General features: G+C 36.7%; 2 protein-coding genes across 10 annotated transcripts in view; one reads left to right on the forward strand and one right to left on the reverse strand.

Annotated features, from left to right (window-relative positions):
• SCYL3 (SCY1 like pseudokinase 3) overlaps positions 1 to 13,617 on the forward strand; it is a 71,253-nt gene that overhangs the window by 38,345 nt on the left and 19,291 nt on the right. For 2 of the 4 annotated variants that reach the window (XM_073011805.1, XM_007989564.3), the window contains exons 12-14: positions 828 to 989; positions 1,823 to 2,517; positions 3,000 to 3,067. In XM_073011805.1, coding sequence (XP_072867906.1) covers positions 828 to 989; positions 1,823 to 2,517; positions 3,000 to 3,059 — 917 coding nt within the window. In that variant the 3' untranslated portion in view covers positions 3,060 to 3,067. Of the gene's footprint in view, positions 1 to 827; positions 990 to 1,822; positions 2,518 to 2,999; positions 3,173 to 13,617 lie in introns of those variants that run through there. The other 2 variants (XM_073011806.1, XM_073011807.1) reach the window with 2 other exon arrangements.
• The window catches only part of FIRRM (FIGNL1 interacting regulator of recombination and mitosis), a 58,536-nt gene continuing 48,617 nt past the window's right edge, over positions 3,699 to 13,617 (reverse strand). For 5 of the 6 annotated variants that reach the window (XM_007989557.3, XM_007989558.3, XM_073011803.1 and 2 more), the window contains 6 exons: positions 12,923 to 13,018; positions 8,910 to 9,023; positions 7,086 to 7,190; positions 6,351 to 6,431; positions 4,786 to 4,905; positions 3,699 to 3,954 (listed from right to left, as the gene is read on the reverse strand). In XM_007989557.3, coding sequence (XP_007987748.2) covers positions 3,757 to 3,954; positions 4,786 to 4,905; positions 6,351 to 6,431; positions 7,086 to 7,190; positions 8,910 to 9,023; positions 12,923 to 13,018 — 714 coding nt within the window. In that variant the 3' untranslated portion in view covers positions 3,699 to 3,756. The remainder of the gene's footprint in view (positions 3,955 to 4,785; positions 4,906 to 6,350; positions 6,432 to 7,085; positions 7,191 to 8,909; positions 9,024 to 12,922; positions 13,019 to 13,617) is intronic. The other variant, XR_005236159.2, reaches the window with a different exon arrangement.

Genomic DNA, 13,617 nt, shown 5'->3' on the forward strand with positions numbered 1-13,617 from the left:
TGGTCTCATTTTCAGCTATGAGAGGGAAATAGGAAATTAAGTCTGCCTAAAAGAGAAGTGGAGAACATGGTTCAGAGAAGACAACATCGGATAAGACATTAGATAGGACTTCAAGGAGGACAGTGGCACAAATAAGAGTGAAGGGCTTGTAGAGGCCTAGTCTTGAAGGGCTGGGGTGAGGGGAGATGTGCTGCTGAAGAGAGCTGGGGACCTAATTGTAAGAATTTACCCCAGGCCATTCCCCACATCCTTTTTTTTTTTTTTAGCCAAAATTTTATTGAATCATTTTGACCAATCCCCATTTTTTTATTATGAACTTTCTGGTAAACTGTTAAGGACATTTCTTGAAACTTTTTCCCCAGTTGGTGTTAAATGTCCATAGCTTAAATGTATTAACTACTACTAAGTGCATAGTTTTGTGGTATTCAGTACATTCGTATTCTTGTGCTTATACTCTTCAACTTTTATTCTTAAAAGGAAAGTAAGTAGAATTAGTTGGTTTTAAATCGCCACCAACATGTTTTGAAGGGCTGTAATTTTTTAACTAGGTGTCCCAAAGGTTATATCTATATAATGCTTGGATCCTTTCTGTTCATCACCACCACATGGAGTGGACACAGCCTGTTCTTAAACACCTCTAGGGACAGGCAGTCCATTCCATAATGGGTGTATGTCTTCAAATGTTTGAAGATGTTCTCTCCTGCATTTTATCCTTTATCTATGTTAAAATATACCCATTTTACTTAACTTATGCCCACCAACCATGTGATAGATCAAGAAGCAATTTACTGTCCCTTTCATGTTTTGGAGTTTTTATTTACCTTCAGATTCTTCTATGCGTGTCGTCTGCAGCAAGCACAGTCAGATCTCGCCAGTCTTGGAGAACCCCTTCTCTAGCATATTCCCTAAATGTTTCTTTTCTGGCAGCATGCCCATCAACAGCAAGAAGCACATACAGCGAGATTACTACAATACTCTTTTACAGACAGGTAGAAATATTAAATTTATATAGCTTTTCCATTGCTTGGATGAATGTTTTCCTGAGACTAATAAGCTTAAGGGTGTGTTGGGAGTTTTGAGACTGATTTATTTGTAATTATATAGTCAGCTTTGGTCTCATCTTGTTTCTCCAGACTATTGGATATATACTTACCTCTTCTTTGTAATTGGTGAGAAAAGCAGGTTGACATTACTTGAATTCTTTTTTGCACTGATACTTTAAGACTTCTGATGCCTTAGTGCAGCATCTTCCAAATTGTACCAAGAATGATAGTTTTGAAAGATGTTAATGGGCGTGTTGTGAAAAAGAGTTCTGTGGTTAAATGAGTTTGGGGAAATGAGAGCAAAGTCATTAACACATTGCACAGGATCTCTCAGTGCCTTAACTACTACACTTAGGGAAATCTGCTTAAAGTGAGGATAATAAGTTGAGTTAGGCAAACTTTTGAGCATGCAAGACTTTTTCAGGCATATGTAATTAACATCCCAAGGATAACACTGCCTGGCTTAGAGCATTTCTATATTTATGTATAGATAATTATGTCAGTATACTATATGTTTAGATATTTAATAAGGATTGAATGTGCTAGGTATTACTTACATGCTTCCACTGAGTTAATAATATAAGTATTATATAATTATTTGGATAACATGTTACATCACTGATCTTGAGTAATGTTCTGCTGGGATCTCTTTTGTTTAGTATGCATGGATATTTCCAAGTAATTAGATCTATACTTACACTTCCTTAATGCTATCCTTCCCCTAAATGTAGTTCTTACCCTTAACCAGTATTTTATGAGAATAATTCTTTTCCCTACAGGCGATCCATTTTCTCAGCCTATTAAATTTCCCATAAATGGACTTTCGGATGTAAAAAATACTTTGGAGGACAGTAAAAACTTCCCATCAAGTTCTAAAAAGTCTGAGGAGTGGCCTGACTGGAGTGAGCCTGAGGAGCCTGAAAATCAAACTGTCAACATACAGATTTGGCCTAGAGAACCATGTGATGCTGTCAAGTCCCAGTGCACTACCTTGGATATGGAGGAGTCATCTTGGGATGACTGCGAGCCCAGCAATTTAGATACTAAAGTAAACCCAGGAGGTGGAATCACTGCTACAAAATCTGTTACCTCAGGGGAGCAGAAGCCCATTCCTGCTTTGCTTCCACTCACTGAAGAGTCTATGCCTTGGAAATCAAGCCTACCCCAAAAGACTAGTCTTGTACAAAGCGGGGATGACCCAGACCAAATCAAGCCGCCAAAAGTGTCATCACAAGAAAGGCCCCTTAAGGTTCCATCAGAACTTGGTTTAGGAGAGGAATTTACCATTCAAGTAAAAAAGAAGCCAGTAAAAGATCCTGAGATGGATTGGTTTGCTGATATGATCCCAGAAATTAAGCCTTCTGCTGCTTTTCTTATATTACCTGAACTGAGGACAGAAATGGTCCCTAAAAAGGATGAAGTCTCCCCAGTGATGCAGTTTTCCTCAAAATTTGCTGCAGCAGAAATTACTGAGGTGAGTACTTTTTATGGAGTAAACTGTGCTACTAGCTTTAGGATTTCCCTCATAGGTCCTAGTTGCACTATCCCATTTATAACAAGCAACGTGCTATTTTTCCAGTCATCAAGTCAAGCACAAAATTAACAAAATCAGTTTCTGTCATTGGTATCTTTCCTTCCCCAGAAAAATGTAGCAATGCTTAGGCTAAGTGTTTGTTTAATGAGCTATTTTAACCTTTTTATTTGAAAAAAGATTAAAATAAGGATATGGTGTCATCCACACTGATTTTTACTTGATTTTATGGTTTTTGCAAAGCTATTTTCCAGTGCTGTGGTTTTGTAATCCTACTTTTCAACTTTCTGTTAGAGCTCTAAGTTATTTTACTTAGTATGAAGTAGTGTTTCTGGCATCAAAAGATAAATTTTAAATTCCTGCTTTTTCAAATTTGCATATGGATTTGTTTCAGTGGGTTCTTGGTGTGCTTTATTTTGTTGCAGGGAGAGGCTGAAGGCTGGGAAGAAGAAGGGGAGCTGAACTGGGAAGATAATAACTGGTGACAACAGATGTGAGTTAAACTTTAGGAAAAAGGATTCCCTTTTTAAAAAAAAAAAAAAAAAAAAAATGAATACCTCAAAAGCAGGCTTTGGGACAAGAAAACCCCAAAGTGGCCTGCTTTTCCCATCCCAGGAGCTCATTATCCAGTCTGCACCAACAGAAATATGAGACTGACTGCGAGTGCTGGCTAAAAGCCCTGGGGGTGAGGCTCACAGTACTGGTTTCCAGGAGGAAGAGCCTTTGTGCATTTGACTGAGGCCAGTTTCTTTGAAGAGCAAGTAGCTGAAGAGAGGTCAAATTTACTGCTTTTTCCAGGACAATTCTGGAAGTAAAGAAAATGTAAGAATTCAAGCTGGTTAGCTTAATTTTGTGCCATTTCTTTAACATAAGAGTAAGCTCTATTATGAAATACAACTTAAAAAAATTTTAGCTATAAATTATATAAATGATTTTAAATTGCTGAGGTTTCCTTAGGCAGCTTATTTATTTGTTTACAGTTATACTATCTGAGTAAATGGTTCTTTGTGGACCTGGGCAGTTCCTGACTGTTCCACATGTAGTACATTGTACCAAAGTTCTTAATGAGAATATTCCCCACAATCCTGTTCTCTAAATGTCAAATAAAGATTATTTTCACTAGATTCAACTTTACAAAATTTGTTTTATATCTGTTTGTTAGAAAATGTACAGACATAAGTTTCACCCTAGAGTATGTATATAACGTTTTAGCTTATCCATCCTTTCATGGAGCGCCTCCATTTCCATTAAAAGCCAGGCCGGAGCAGGACCCTTTTGGAGTAGTGACTCAGTTGCTTCCAAGGCCCCTGCTATTGTGTGCAGCGCTGACCTGTACTCTTCTTCCCAGGGGAACTCTTGACGAGCTCTTTTTGCATAAGGCTGTGAAAAAAAACATAATACCATAAATATAAAGAACCTTCCCATTGGACTGGAAAAAAGTTACGTGCAAATTTTATTCTAGTCATTGGATCACAAAGGTAGGAGAAGGGTGCACCCGGAAACCCCTACGTAGTCATCTAGAAAAATATATAAAGCCATTTTGGTTTTATCATAGCAATTCAGAGTGCTGCTACTAGTGTCTTAGTTTGTATGTGGTATACAACAAGTATTCTGTCCCAAAAGGCTCCCAATGAGAAGTGCTGCATAGTCCAAGCTTACATGTCGTATAAACAAGTTCATAAATGTATTTTCTTTTTATGAAAGTTTGACTAAAACTTATCAGAATGTTGTTCTTCATGAATTACTACTATACTAAAATGCTCAAAACAGTATTTTGAATATCCTTATTGGTGTCAAATTTCTGCCTTTTAATAGGCAGATGTGATCTTTAGATACTGCCAAAAATTATTAGGAGTCTGATTTGATTAATAAGGAAAGGAATCAAACTAAACATTTAGGAGAGTAAGTTTCTTTCATTTTCTTCTGTGGTTCAGTAAAGACTGCATTTATAGCATCATTGGTACAATATGTAACTTCCCTTAAAGGTTACTAGCAATAATTCAAACATACTGAAAGAATATATTTGGTATGGTATAGTACCACTTCTGATTTTTAAAAGCAACTACCATAAAACAGAATTTTACATGTCTAGATCTGTTTGATTTGAAATTCAACATGAGGCTGGAAACCACATTGGTTTGTTTCATCAGTAAGTAATAAGGGCAGAATTTGCCTTGTTAAAGTTTGGCCCCTATTGAAATCAGCCCATACCTGTAAAGGTGACCTCTTTGCTTCTTCTACAGTCACATTAGCAAAGGGTTCCCAGAAAATACCTTTTTCCTGTTTCACACGTTCCACTTTGGCAGCTTCAGTTTCATCTACAAACCCAGTCTGCCAGGGACCATGAAAAACCAAGCAAATAGCAACATGTTAGCACTCTACTAGATATGAAATGGCCACATAATCTATGTAAGTGCTCAATGTTCAGCCATACTAGGCAAATTCTGGAAGTCACATGGACTGATCTTATAAATCCTCTTAGTATAATCTGGATTAAATCACTCTACTGTGTTCTTCCTTACAGAAAAGTTATAGAGTCGTCTTTGCAGGAAAAAATGATAGTCTGCTAACCTTTACTGTATTAGCTAAGAAACTGGCAACAGCAGTGTACACACATGTACTTAAAATCCAGCTTAGATGTAATATAAGTAGGCCAAGTGTGGTGGCTCACACCTGTAATCCCAGGATTTTGGTGGGAGGAATGCTTGAGCCCAGGAGTTTGAGGTTACAGCAAGCTATGATTACACCACCACACTCCAGCCTGGGCGACATAGAGCGAGACTCTGTCTAAAAAATAAAGTTCAGTGAGTCAAGTGGGCCCATCCCACCTAAAAAAAATGTACGTAATATATGTAAAATATATAACATGTGCATCATTACATGTAATATATAAAATAATTCACTTTCTCCGGGTAGTCTAAATTTGTGGTTTAACAGTTCCACTAGTATTTAAATTAACTATTATTTCCTCACACTAAGTTCCAAAGTATGCATAGATATAGGAACCCCGTTATTCAAAATTTTGGTTTTAATTGTAAAAACAGGCCTTGGCTGCAAAGAGAATAAAAAAGCCATCCCTTAAAAAAAAAAAAAAAAGACTCAGAGCTTACCCTGGCTTGGGAGACTGCCAAAAAAAAAAGAGAAAAGCCATGCCTAAGTTATACCCAAAATATGGATGTTTACATCCTCTCAGGCCTACCTAATTATGTGATCAAGTGTATTTAATTATGATTATTAATGGCTTAGGGATCCTCATTAGTCATCTCACTGCCTGGATAATCAGTGCTATTAAACCCCAAACCACAGGCAGAGGAACTACAAGTGTTCTTTTTTGAGACAATCTCGCTCTGTCACTCAGGCTGGAGTGCAGCTGCACGATCTTGGCTCACTGCAACCTCTGCCTCCCTGGTTCAAGCAATTCTCCCGCCTCAGCCTCCCGAGTAGCTGGGACTGCAGGCGCACACCACCATGCCTGGCTAATTTTTGTATTTTTAGTAGAGACGGGGTTTCACCATGTTGACCAGGCTGGTCTTGAACTCCTGACCTTGTGATCCACCCACCTTGGCCTCCCAAAGTGCTGAGATTACAGGCATGAGCCACCATGCCCGGCCCCAAGTGTTTTATTTCTGTGGCCTCAATTGCTTAGTAAAAGTCTGTCAGCACTGTGCTGAGCACTGTGAAAAGTTTAAGAAGATACTCAGGTTGGTTACAGTTACATAATTTCAAAAAAAAAAAATAGGACAAAGAATAAAACATGAGCCATGTAAAGAAAGTACCTTCTCCAGAAAGGATACAACTTTGTTCTTAGTTTCTTCAGAACTGAGACACTGTGGAACTATCTCTTCATGATTTGTTCCCTATTAAGAAATTGATGAACAAGACCAATTTTAACATATTTCAACAACTTACAAAGACAAATAGATGAGTTTTATGAGCTACCTTAACCAAAAATTCATTTTAAGTAAAAGAGTCCCAGAGGATCCTCAAAGGTGATAAACTCATGATTCCTTCAGGGTCCCTTAGGAGAATATAAAGTTAACTTCTGTACAAGTGTTGTAGGCTTTCATTACTTCTGCTGGGTTATACTAATGCTTCTGGACTCCCTTATGATCATAGGCATGACTATACAGCAAATGCAGTAAGAGTAAAGGAGCAACCCATCTTACAGGTTTAGGTTCATCAGCCTAACCTTTATGACTGATAGTACAAAATGAAATGTATTATCATTTGAACCAAAAATACTATCTGCTGGAAGACTGTGTCTGTGTCAGTAGGCCTGCTGTGTATGCCTGTTCTAGTCCTTGTTTATTCAGAGGACCTTAGGAAATTCACTTCATTTCTCTAAGCCTCATTTTGAGAAGCTGTAAAAGAAATAACGAGTAATGTACCCTTCAGACAATTTTCCGATTGCAATACAGAAGCAGTTCAATAAATGTTTTGGGATTGTTCTGGAATATCTGAAATATTAAAATGGTTTGAAAGTCATTGTGATAAATCAGTTTTATAATTACCTCAGCAAACTGAGTAAACGCCTCCAAGGTATGTTGTTCTAGCAGCCAACTCCTGTCAGCTAGCAGTAAGGCAAAAATACAGGACAGGTTGGGTAGAATTCTGTCCTAAAAGAACCAAGCCTTATTATAATAGAGAAACAGAAACCACAATAATGGTTTTTATGATTATAGATAATCATAAAATAGCCATACATTCAGTAAACCCAGTGTTGTCAAGTTTCCATAATCCTGTCCCAGGGGACACACATTAAAACATATTAGGTAATGTCACTCTTTTACTCAAATCCTTTCAGTAGCTCCCTATTTCCCTCCGAGTGAAAGCTAAAGTCCTCAAATGGCCTGCCAAGTCCTGCTACCTCTGTGTTAGCTATACTTGCTTCCCTGAATATAAGAGGCATGCTCCCATCTGCAATGCTTTGCACTTCAGGTTTTTACTTGCATGTCATCTTGGTGACTGACTATATATCCCATTTCAAATTGGACTCCCACATTCCTATTCCCTATCTTCCTTCCCTGCTTTATTTTTCTCCATGGCACTCACCACCATTTAATATACTGCACATATCACCATGTTGTTATTGTTTATTGCCTCTAAACAGGCTAACAGTGGGGATTTATTAGTTTTGTTCATTACTGCATTGCCAGTGATTAAAACCACTGGATATGGCAAAAACTTATAATCTTTCCCAAATGGATAAATCAGTCAATCTCATTTCATAGCTTTGAATGCCTCCTATGTTCTTATGAATCTCAAAAATTTCTTCAGGTCTTGACCTCACTCCTGGGAATATAGAAGGCACTGCAATTTCTGCTTATAAAACATTTGTTTCATAATTTCTAGGCCTGTGCATAGTCCACAGTGGTTCACAAATGAAGTGGCATTTTGGAATAGATTTCACGGTAAAAAGACAGCTCAGATGGCAAGTGTCTGGATATTTTTGTCAAGAGAGTTGAAAAGAAGCTGTCAACGTTCTATGCTTATCTCATGAAATGTAACATTAACATGATGGAGACAGATGGGATACTGTTAACTTATGAACAAATAAAAGAGCCCCTTAGAAATTAAATTTTTGGTTTCAAAGAGTTTAATCCACATGTTCTGAGATACTATCATGTGTTTGCTTTGATTACGTAAGAAAATTCTCATTAGTGGACTCTTTATAGTCTCTCCCTTGGAGGTTGCAGTGTCAATTATCTAGAATTACTATTGACTATAGTAATAAGGAAGGCGTAAACTCTCAATTTATGAAGATCTCTTTGCTGTAATTTCTTTAAAATTACTGTACTGGCCTGGTAATATACATTTACTGAGGTTTTAAAATTCTGTAGATGTGTATTGCCAGGCCAGTACAGTACAATTTTATAAATAATCCATTTGTCAGCTATACATACTTTGCAACATTTTCAAAAATATTGTCTTTAAAAACAAGCAGGTTCTCTTTCATGGATAAAAGAACGAAGAAAATAACTTTAATAAATTACCAAATTTCCTAGTTACGTGCTGCTCCCCATAAGACAAATACGTTTTCTATACTCAGGAACTGTACATTAGAACCCAACTGGAATGAGACTCTAACATGGTAGACTACAGCCAACTAAAAATTATTTGTGTATCAACATATATTTTTCTAAAAGAAAAGAACTTAAAATGAGTTGTATTATAAGTTATAAATAGATTTTATAAGGTCTGAAACATAGTTTTTTTTTTTCTCCCAACTTTGTCAGTAATTGCAAAATTTCAGAAAAAGCCTAAAAATCCCTTAATCACTAACTCTTATAGAGATTTTGTTTTAATAATACAAGAACAGAGTTAAGAAATATTACCTGGATAGCTTCAGGTATAAAAAGTTTTCCTAGAGAAGATACAAAATCCAGCATTGCCAGACGAACATAGTCAGGAGGCTCTAATTTAAGTAGTGAGGTCTGCAAAGTTACTACCTACAGAGGTGAAGACCAAAGAACAGTTATAAAGAATACCAGTATTTTGTACAGACACAGTAACTGCCTAAGATTTGGATGGAAATGTGGGGAGGGGAAACAAAACCAAACCCAGAAAAAACAAACACACCACAGCCCCTGAACTTCACTGGTAGAATTTAAATAAGACAATCATATGAACAAGTTAACTATTACAGCATTATTCTTACCACACCCTCCTGCCTCAAACCACTGTAAAAATAAAAGTATACATGTTTCTGAAAAACTTTATATATCAAACCTTTAAACAATATTTTGTACAGACACTATTTTATCGTGCTTTGATTTATTGCACTTTGAAGATTCCGGTTTTTTTTTTTTTTTTTTTTTTTACAAATACAAGGTATATGGCAACTCTGTACTGAACAAGTCTACCTGTACCATTTTTGCAACAGCATGTGCTCACTTCATGGCTGTCAGATTGGTAATCCTTGCAATATTTCAACTTATTCGTCAGGATTTTATTATGTTGATCTGTGATCTTTGATGTTACTATTGCAATTGTTTTGGGGTGCCACAAACTGTGCCCATATAAGATGGCAAATATAATAAATTGTGTGTTGTGATTGTTCTACCAACAGGTAGGTCACCAGTCTCTCCTATTCTCCTTGGGCTTCCCTATTCTCTGAGACACAATATGAAAATTAAACCTAAAATGGCCTCTTAAGTGTTCAAGTGAAAAGAATAATCTCATTTCTCACTTGAAAGCTAAAGATAATTTAGCCTGGTGAGGAAGGCTGTCAAAAGTCAAGAGAGGTGAAAAGCTAGGCCTCTTTTGCAAGTTAGCCAAGTTGTGAATACAAAAGAAAAGTTCTTGAAGGAAATGAAGAATGCTATTCCAGTGAACACAGAAAGTCTTATTGTTGATACGGAAAGTTTTAGTGGTCTGGATAGATCAAACCGGCCACAATATTCCCTTAAGCCAAAGCCAGATCCAAAGCCAGGCCCTAACTCTCTCCAATTCTGTGAAAGCTGAGAGGTGAAAAAGCTGCAGAAGAAATGTTTGATGCTAACAGAGGTTGACTCACGAAGTTTAAGAAGCAATCTCTAACATAAAAGTACAAGGCGAAGCAACAAGTGCTGATGAAGAAGCTGCAGTAAATTCTCCAGAAGATCTGGCTAAGATCACTGATGGAAGTGGTTGCCTTAAACAATATATTTTTAATGTAGAGGAAACACCATTCTATTGGAAGAAGATGTTGTCTAGGACTTTCATAGCTAGAGAGATGAAGTCAATGCCTGGCTTCAAGATTCTTCTTGAGGGGTAATGCAGCTGGCAAAGTTGAAGCCAATGTTCACTTCCTATTAAAAAAAATCCTAAGGCCCTTAAGAATTCTGCTAAATCTACTCTGCATGTACTCTATCAGTGGAACAACAAAGCCAGGATGATAGCATACCTGTTTATATCACTGTTTACGGAATATTTTTTGGCCCACTATTGAGAGGCCTACTGCTCAGAAAAGATTTCTTTCAAAATATTACTGCTCATTGACAATGCACCTGCTCACCCAGGAGCTCTGAAGGAGATATACAAGGAGATGATTGTTTTCATGTTTGTTAATACAACAGTCATTCTGCAGCCCATGAATCAAGGAATTGTGACTTTCAAGTCTTACTATTTAAGAAATACATTTTATAAGGCTGTAGCTGCCATGGATAGTGATTCCTCGATAAACCAGGACAAAGTAAATTGAAACCTTCTGGGAAGGAGTCATCATTCCAGATGCCGTGAATAATATTCATGATTCATTTGTAGGAGCTCAAAATATCAACATTAACAGGAGTTAGAAGTTGATTCCAACCCTCAAGGATGACTTTGAGGGGTTCAGGCCTACAGTGGAGGAAGTAACTGCAGATGTGGTAGAAATAGCTAGCAAACTAGAAGTGGATCCTGAAGATGTGACTGAATTGCTGCAATCTCATGATCAAACTTGAGTGGATGAGGAGTTGCTTTTCATGAATGAGCAAAGAAAGTGGTTTCTTGACACAGAACTACTCCTGGTATAGAAGATGCTGTGAACATTGTTGAAATGAAAACAAAGAATTTAGAGTATTACATAAACTGAGTTGTTAAAGCAGTAGCAGGATTTGAGAAGACTGACTCTATTTGTGAAAGAAGTTTTCCTGTGGGTAGAATACCATCAAATAGCATCACATGCTACAGAGAAATCTTTCATGAAGGGAAGAGTCAATTGATGTGGCAGACTTCACTGTCATATTTTAAGAAATTGCCATGGCCACCCAACCTTCAGCAACCACCATCCTGATGGGTTAGCAGCCATCAACACTGAAGCAAGACCCTCCACCACCAAAAAGATTATGCTTTGCTGAAGGCTCATATGATCATTAGCATTTTTAGCAAGAAAGTGTTTTTTAATTATATACATTTTTTACACATAATGCTGTTGTACACTTAACCTACAGTATAGTGTAAACATAACTTCTGTATGCACTGGGAAGCCAAAAAATTCATGTGACTCACTCTATTGTGGTGGTCTGGAACACAACCTGTAATCTCTCTGTGGTATGCCTGTATTTAAAATTCTATTGAGAGAAGTTCATTATTTAGTAAGGACTGGCAAGCTTTTTCTCTAACAGGCCAAATAGTAAATATTTTAGGCTTTGTAGGCAACATGTTCTCTGTTACATATTATTTTTTATTTTGCAAACCTTTAAAAATCATGCCTACCTCTTGGGCTGAAAACAGGAGGGCAAAATTTAGACAGGAGGCCATAATTTGCAAACCTCTAATTTAAGGGAATCTTAAGGTGAAATCTTTTATAAAGGAAGCAATACCTTTTGCAATCTACTTAATTAAAAATTTTAGAATTTTGTTTGGGTTTTTTAAAGGTAGGCACATTATATCAAAATTATTTTTTCTAAAAGAATATTAGAGGTTTCAGAATCAATCAAATTGTTGCATTCACTGAGTTAATTATTGTATTGATTCTTTATAAATTAGTAAAATCCATGTTATACATATGGTATAGTACATGTTATTGCTAACTTCTTCATATGCACATCATTAAAAACAGCTACTAAAAGCAAAGCTGTAAGTTTCATTCCTTTCTGTTCTACCACATACTGTGACAGGAATCATCTCTTCCATCATCTTCATAAATAAGAAGGGTAGTTTCTCCTCTTAACAGTTATTGTTTCTCTTTCTTACCTGACCCTGAGCTTAAGCTAACTCTTAATTTGGGGCATCAATTCTCTCTAGTATGGACTCTCTCCAAAGCCTCTAAATCACTTCAGTTTAGCTGAAGGGCTTTCCCATTTTCTCTGTCATCTTAGAACCTCCAAAAGAAAGGCACAGCTGAGGCACCACGACAAGGGTTGCCTAGACAGTGACCCAGGCTCTGCCTGTCCTAGCCATGTAAGCTGGAGGCCAAAGAGGAAATTCAGGAGGCCAAAGAGGAAATTCAGTAGTGCTCTTCTTTCAAAATAATTGTATTTCTTCAAAGAAACAATGGGTGCTATCTTTTAATCCATATTGGTTAACCGATTCAACGTTCCCACAGCTGCTGAAATGCCTTTGAAACTGCTATGAATGCAGGGTTCAACACATGAACTACGACTCCTAACCTCAGGGGTTTGTGGGGGGTAGTTAACGGTAATAACAAAAAGTACTGACTGCTCAGTATAGGGTGACAAAGAAGAACAGATAAAGGCTGAATTAACAGCGCCGTATATTAATAATACTGTAAGGAAGAAAGAAGAGAAATGAGATATCCTTGATGAAGACAAGTCAATATATGACACAACAGGAGGTTTAAAATATTTCTAGAAAGCTATTTTACATGATAGCAATTTAGCAACCTCCTTAGCAAACAAAGTATCAATTTGGTCATTATTCTTACCTGAACTATCAGTTTAGGATCTAGAGTTTGAATGAAAAATCCCAACAGTGGAAGTAAAAGGCTGAATGTCTGCTGAATGTAAGGTTGATCTGCTACCTAAGAAACACAAAATAATTTTGAAGAAAAAGTTTCAATCACGTAAGAATTACTATAATAATAGCAAACTTTTATTGAGCACTTATTATATATCAGGTAATATGTTAAGCATTTTATATTACCTCATTTATGCCTTACAACAGCTCTATGAGGTAGATATTATTACCTTTACTGATAAGAAAACAGGGTCAAAGAGGTTAAACAATTTGTTCAAGATCACGTGGCTATGATAAAAAGCAGAGCTGTGATTGAAATCCAAATTTAAGTCTAAAAGGGATCTAATTACTTGTCTGTGACTGAAAGGCTTATATGTTCCTTAGTCATCTTAAAATTTCATTTCTCTTCTTCATAATTTTGGTTTACATTATAATATTGTAAGCTATATCCCCATCACAGATATCCTGAATGAATACTGAATGATTTGTGAACATCCGGGAAAGTACTTGTTGAAGTCAAAACAATGCAGTAGGGTAATCTGACCATAAAAAATAATAATAAAAAAACATTATCTGTAAAATCATTTCTATCATTTCCCAAAAGTATGGCTGTTGCCTTTAGCTTCCACTAGCTGCCAGAGGCCAGTGTTATACTTAGTCAAA

This window comes from Chlorocebus sabaeus, chromosome 25, assembly GCF_047675955.1.
Source record: "Chlorocebus sabaeus isolate Y175 chromosome 25, mChlSab1.0.hap1, whole genome shotgun sequence".
NCBI lineage: Eukaryota > Metazoa > Chordata > Mammalia > Primates > Cercopithecidae > Chlorocebus > Chlorocebus sabaeus.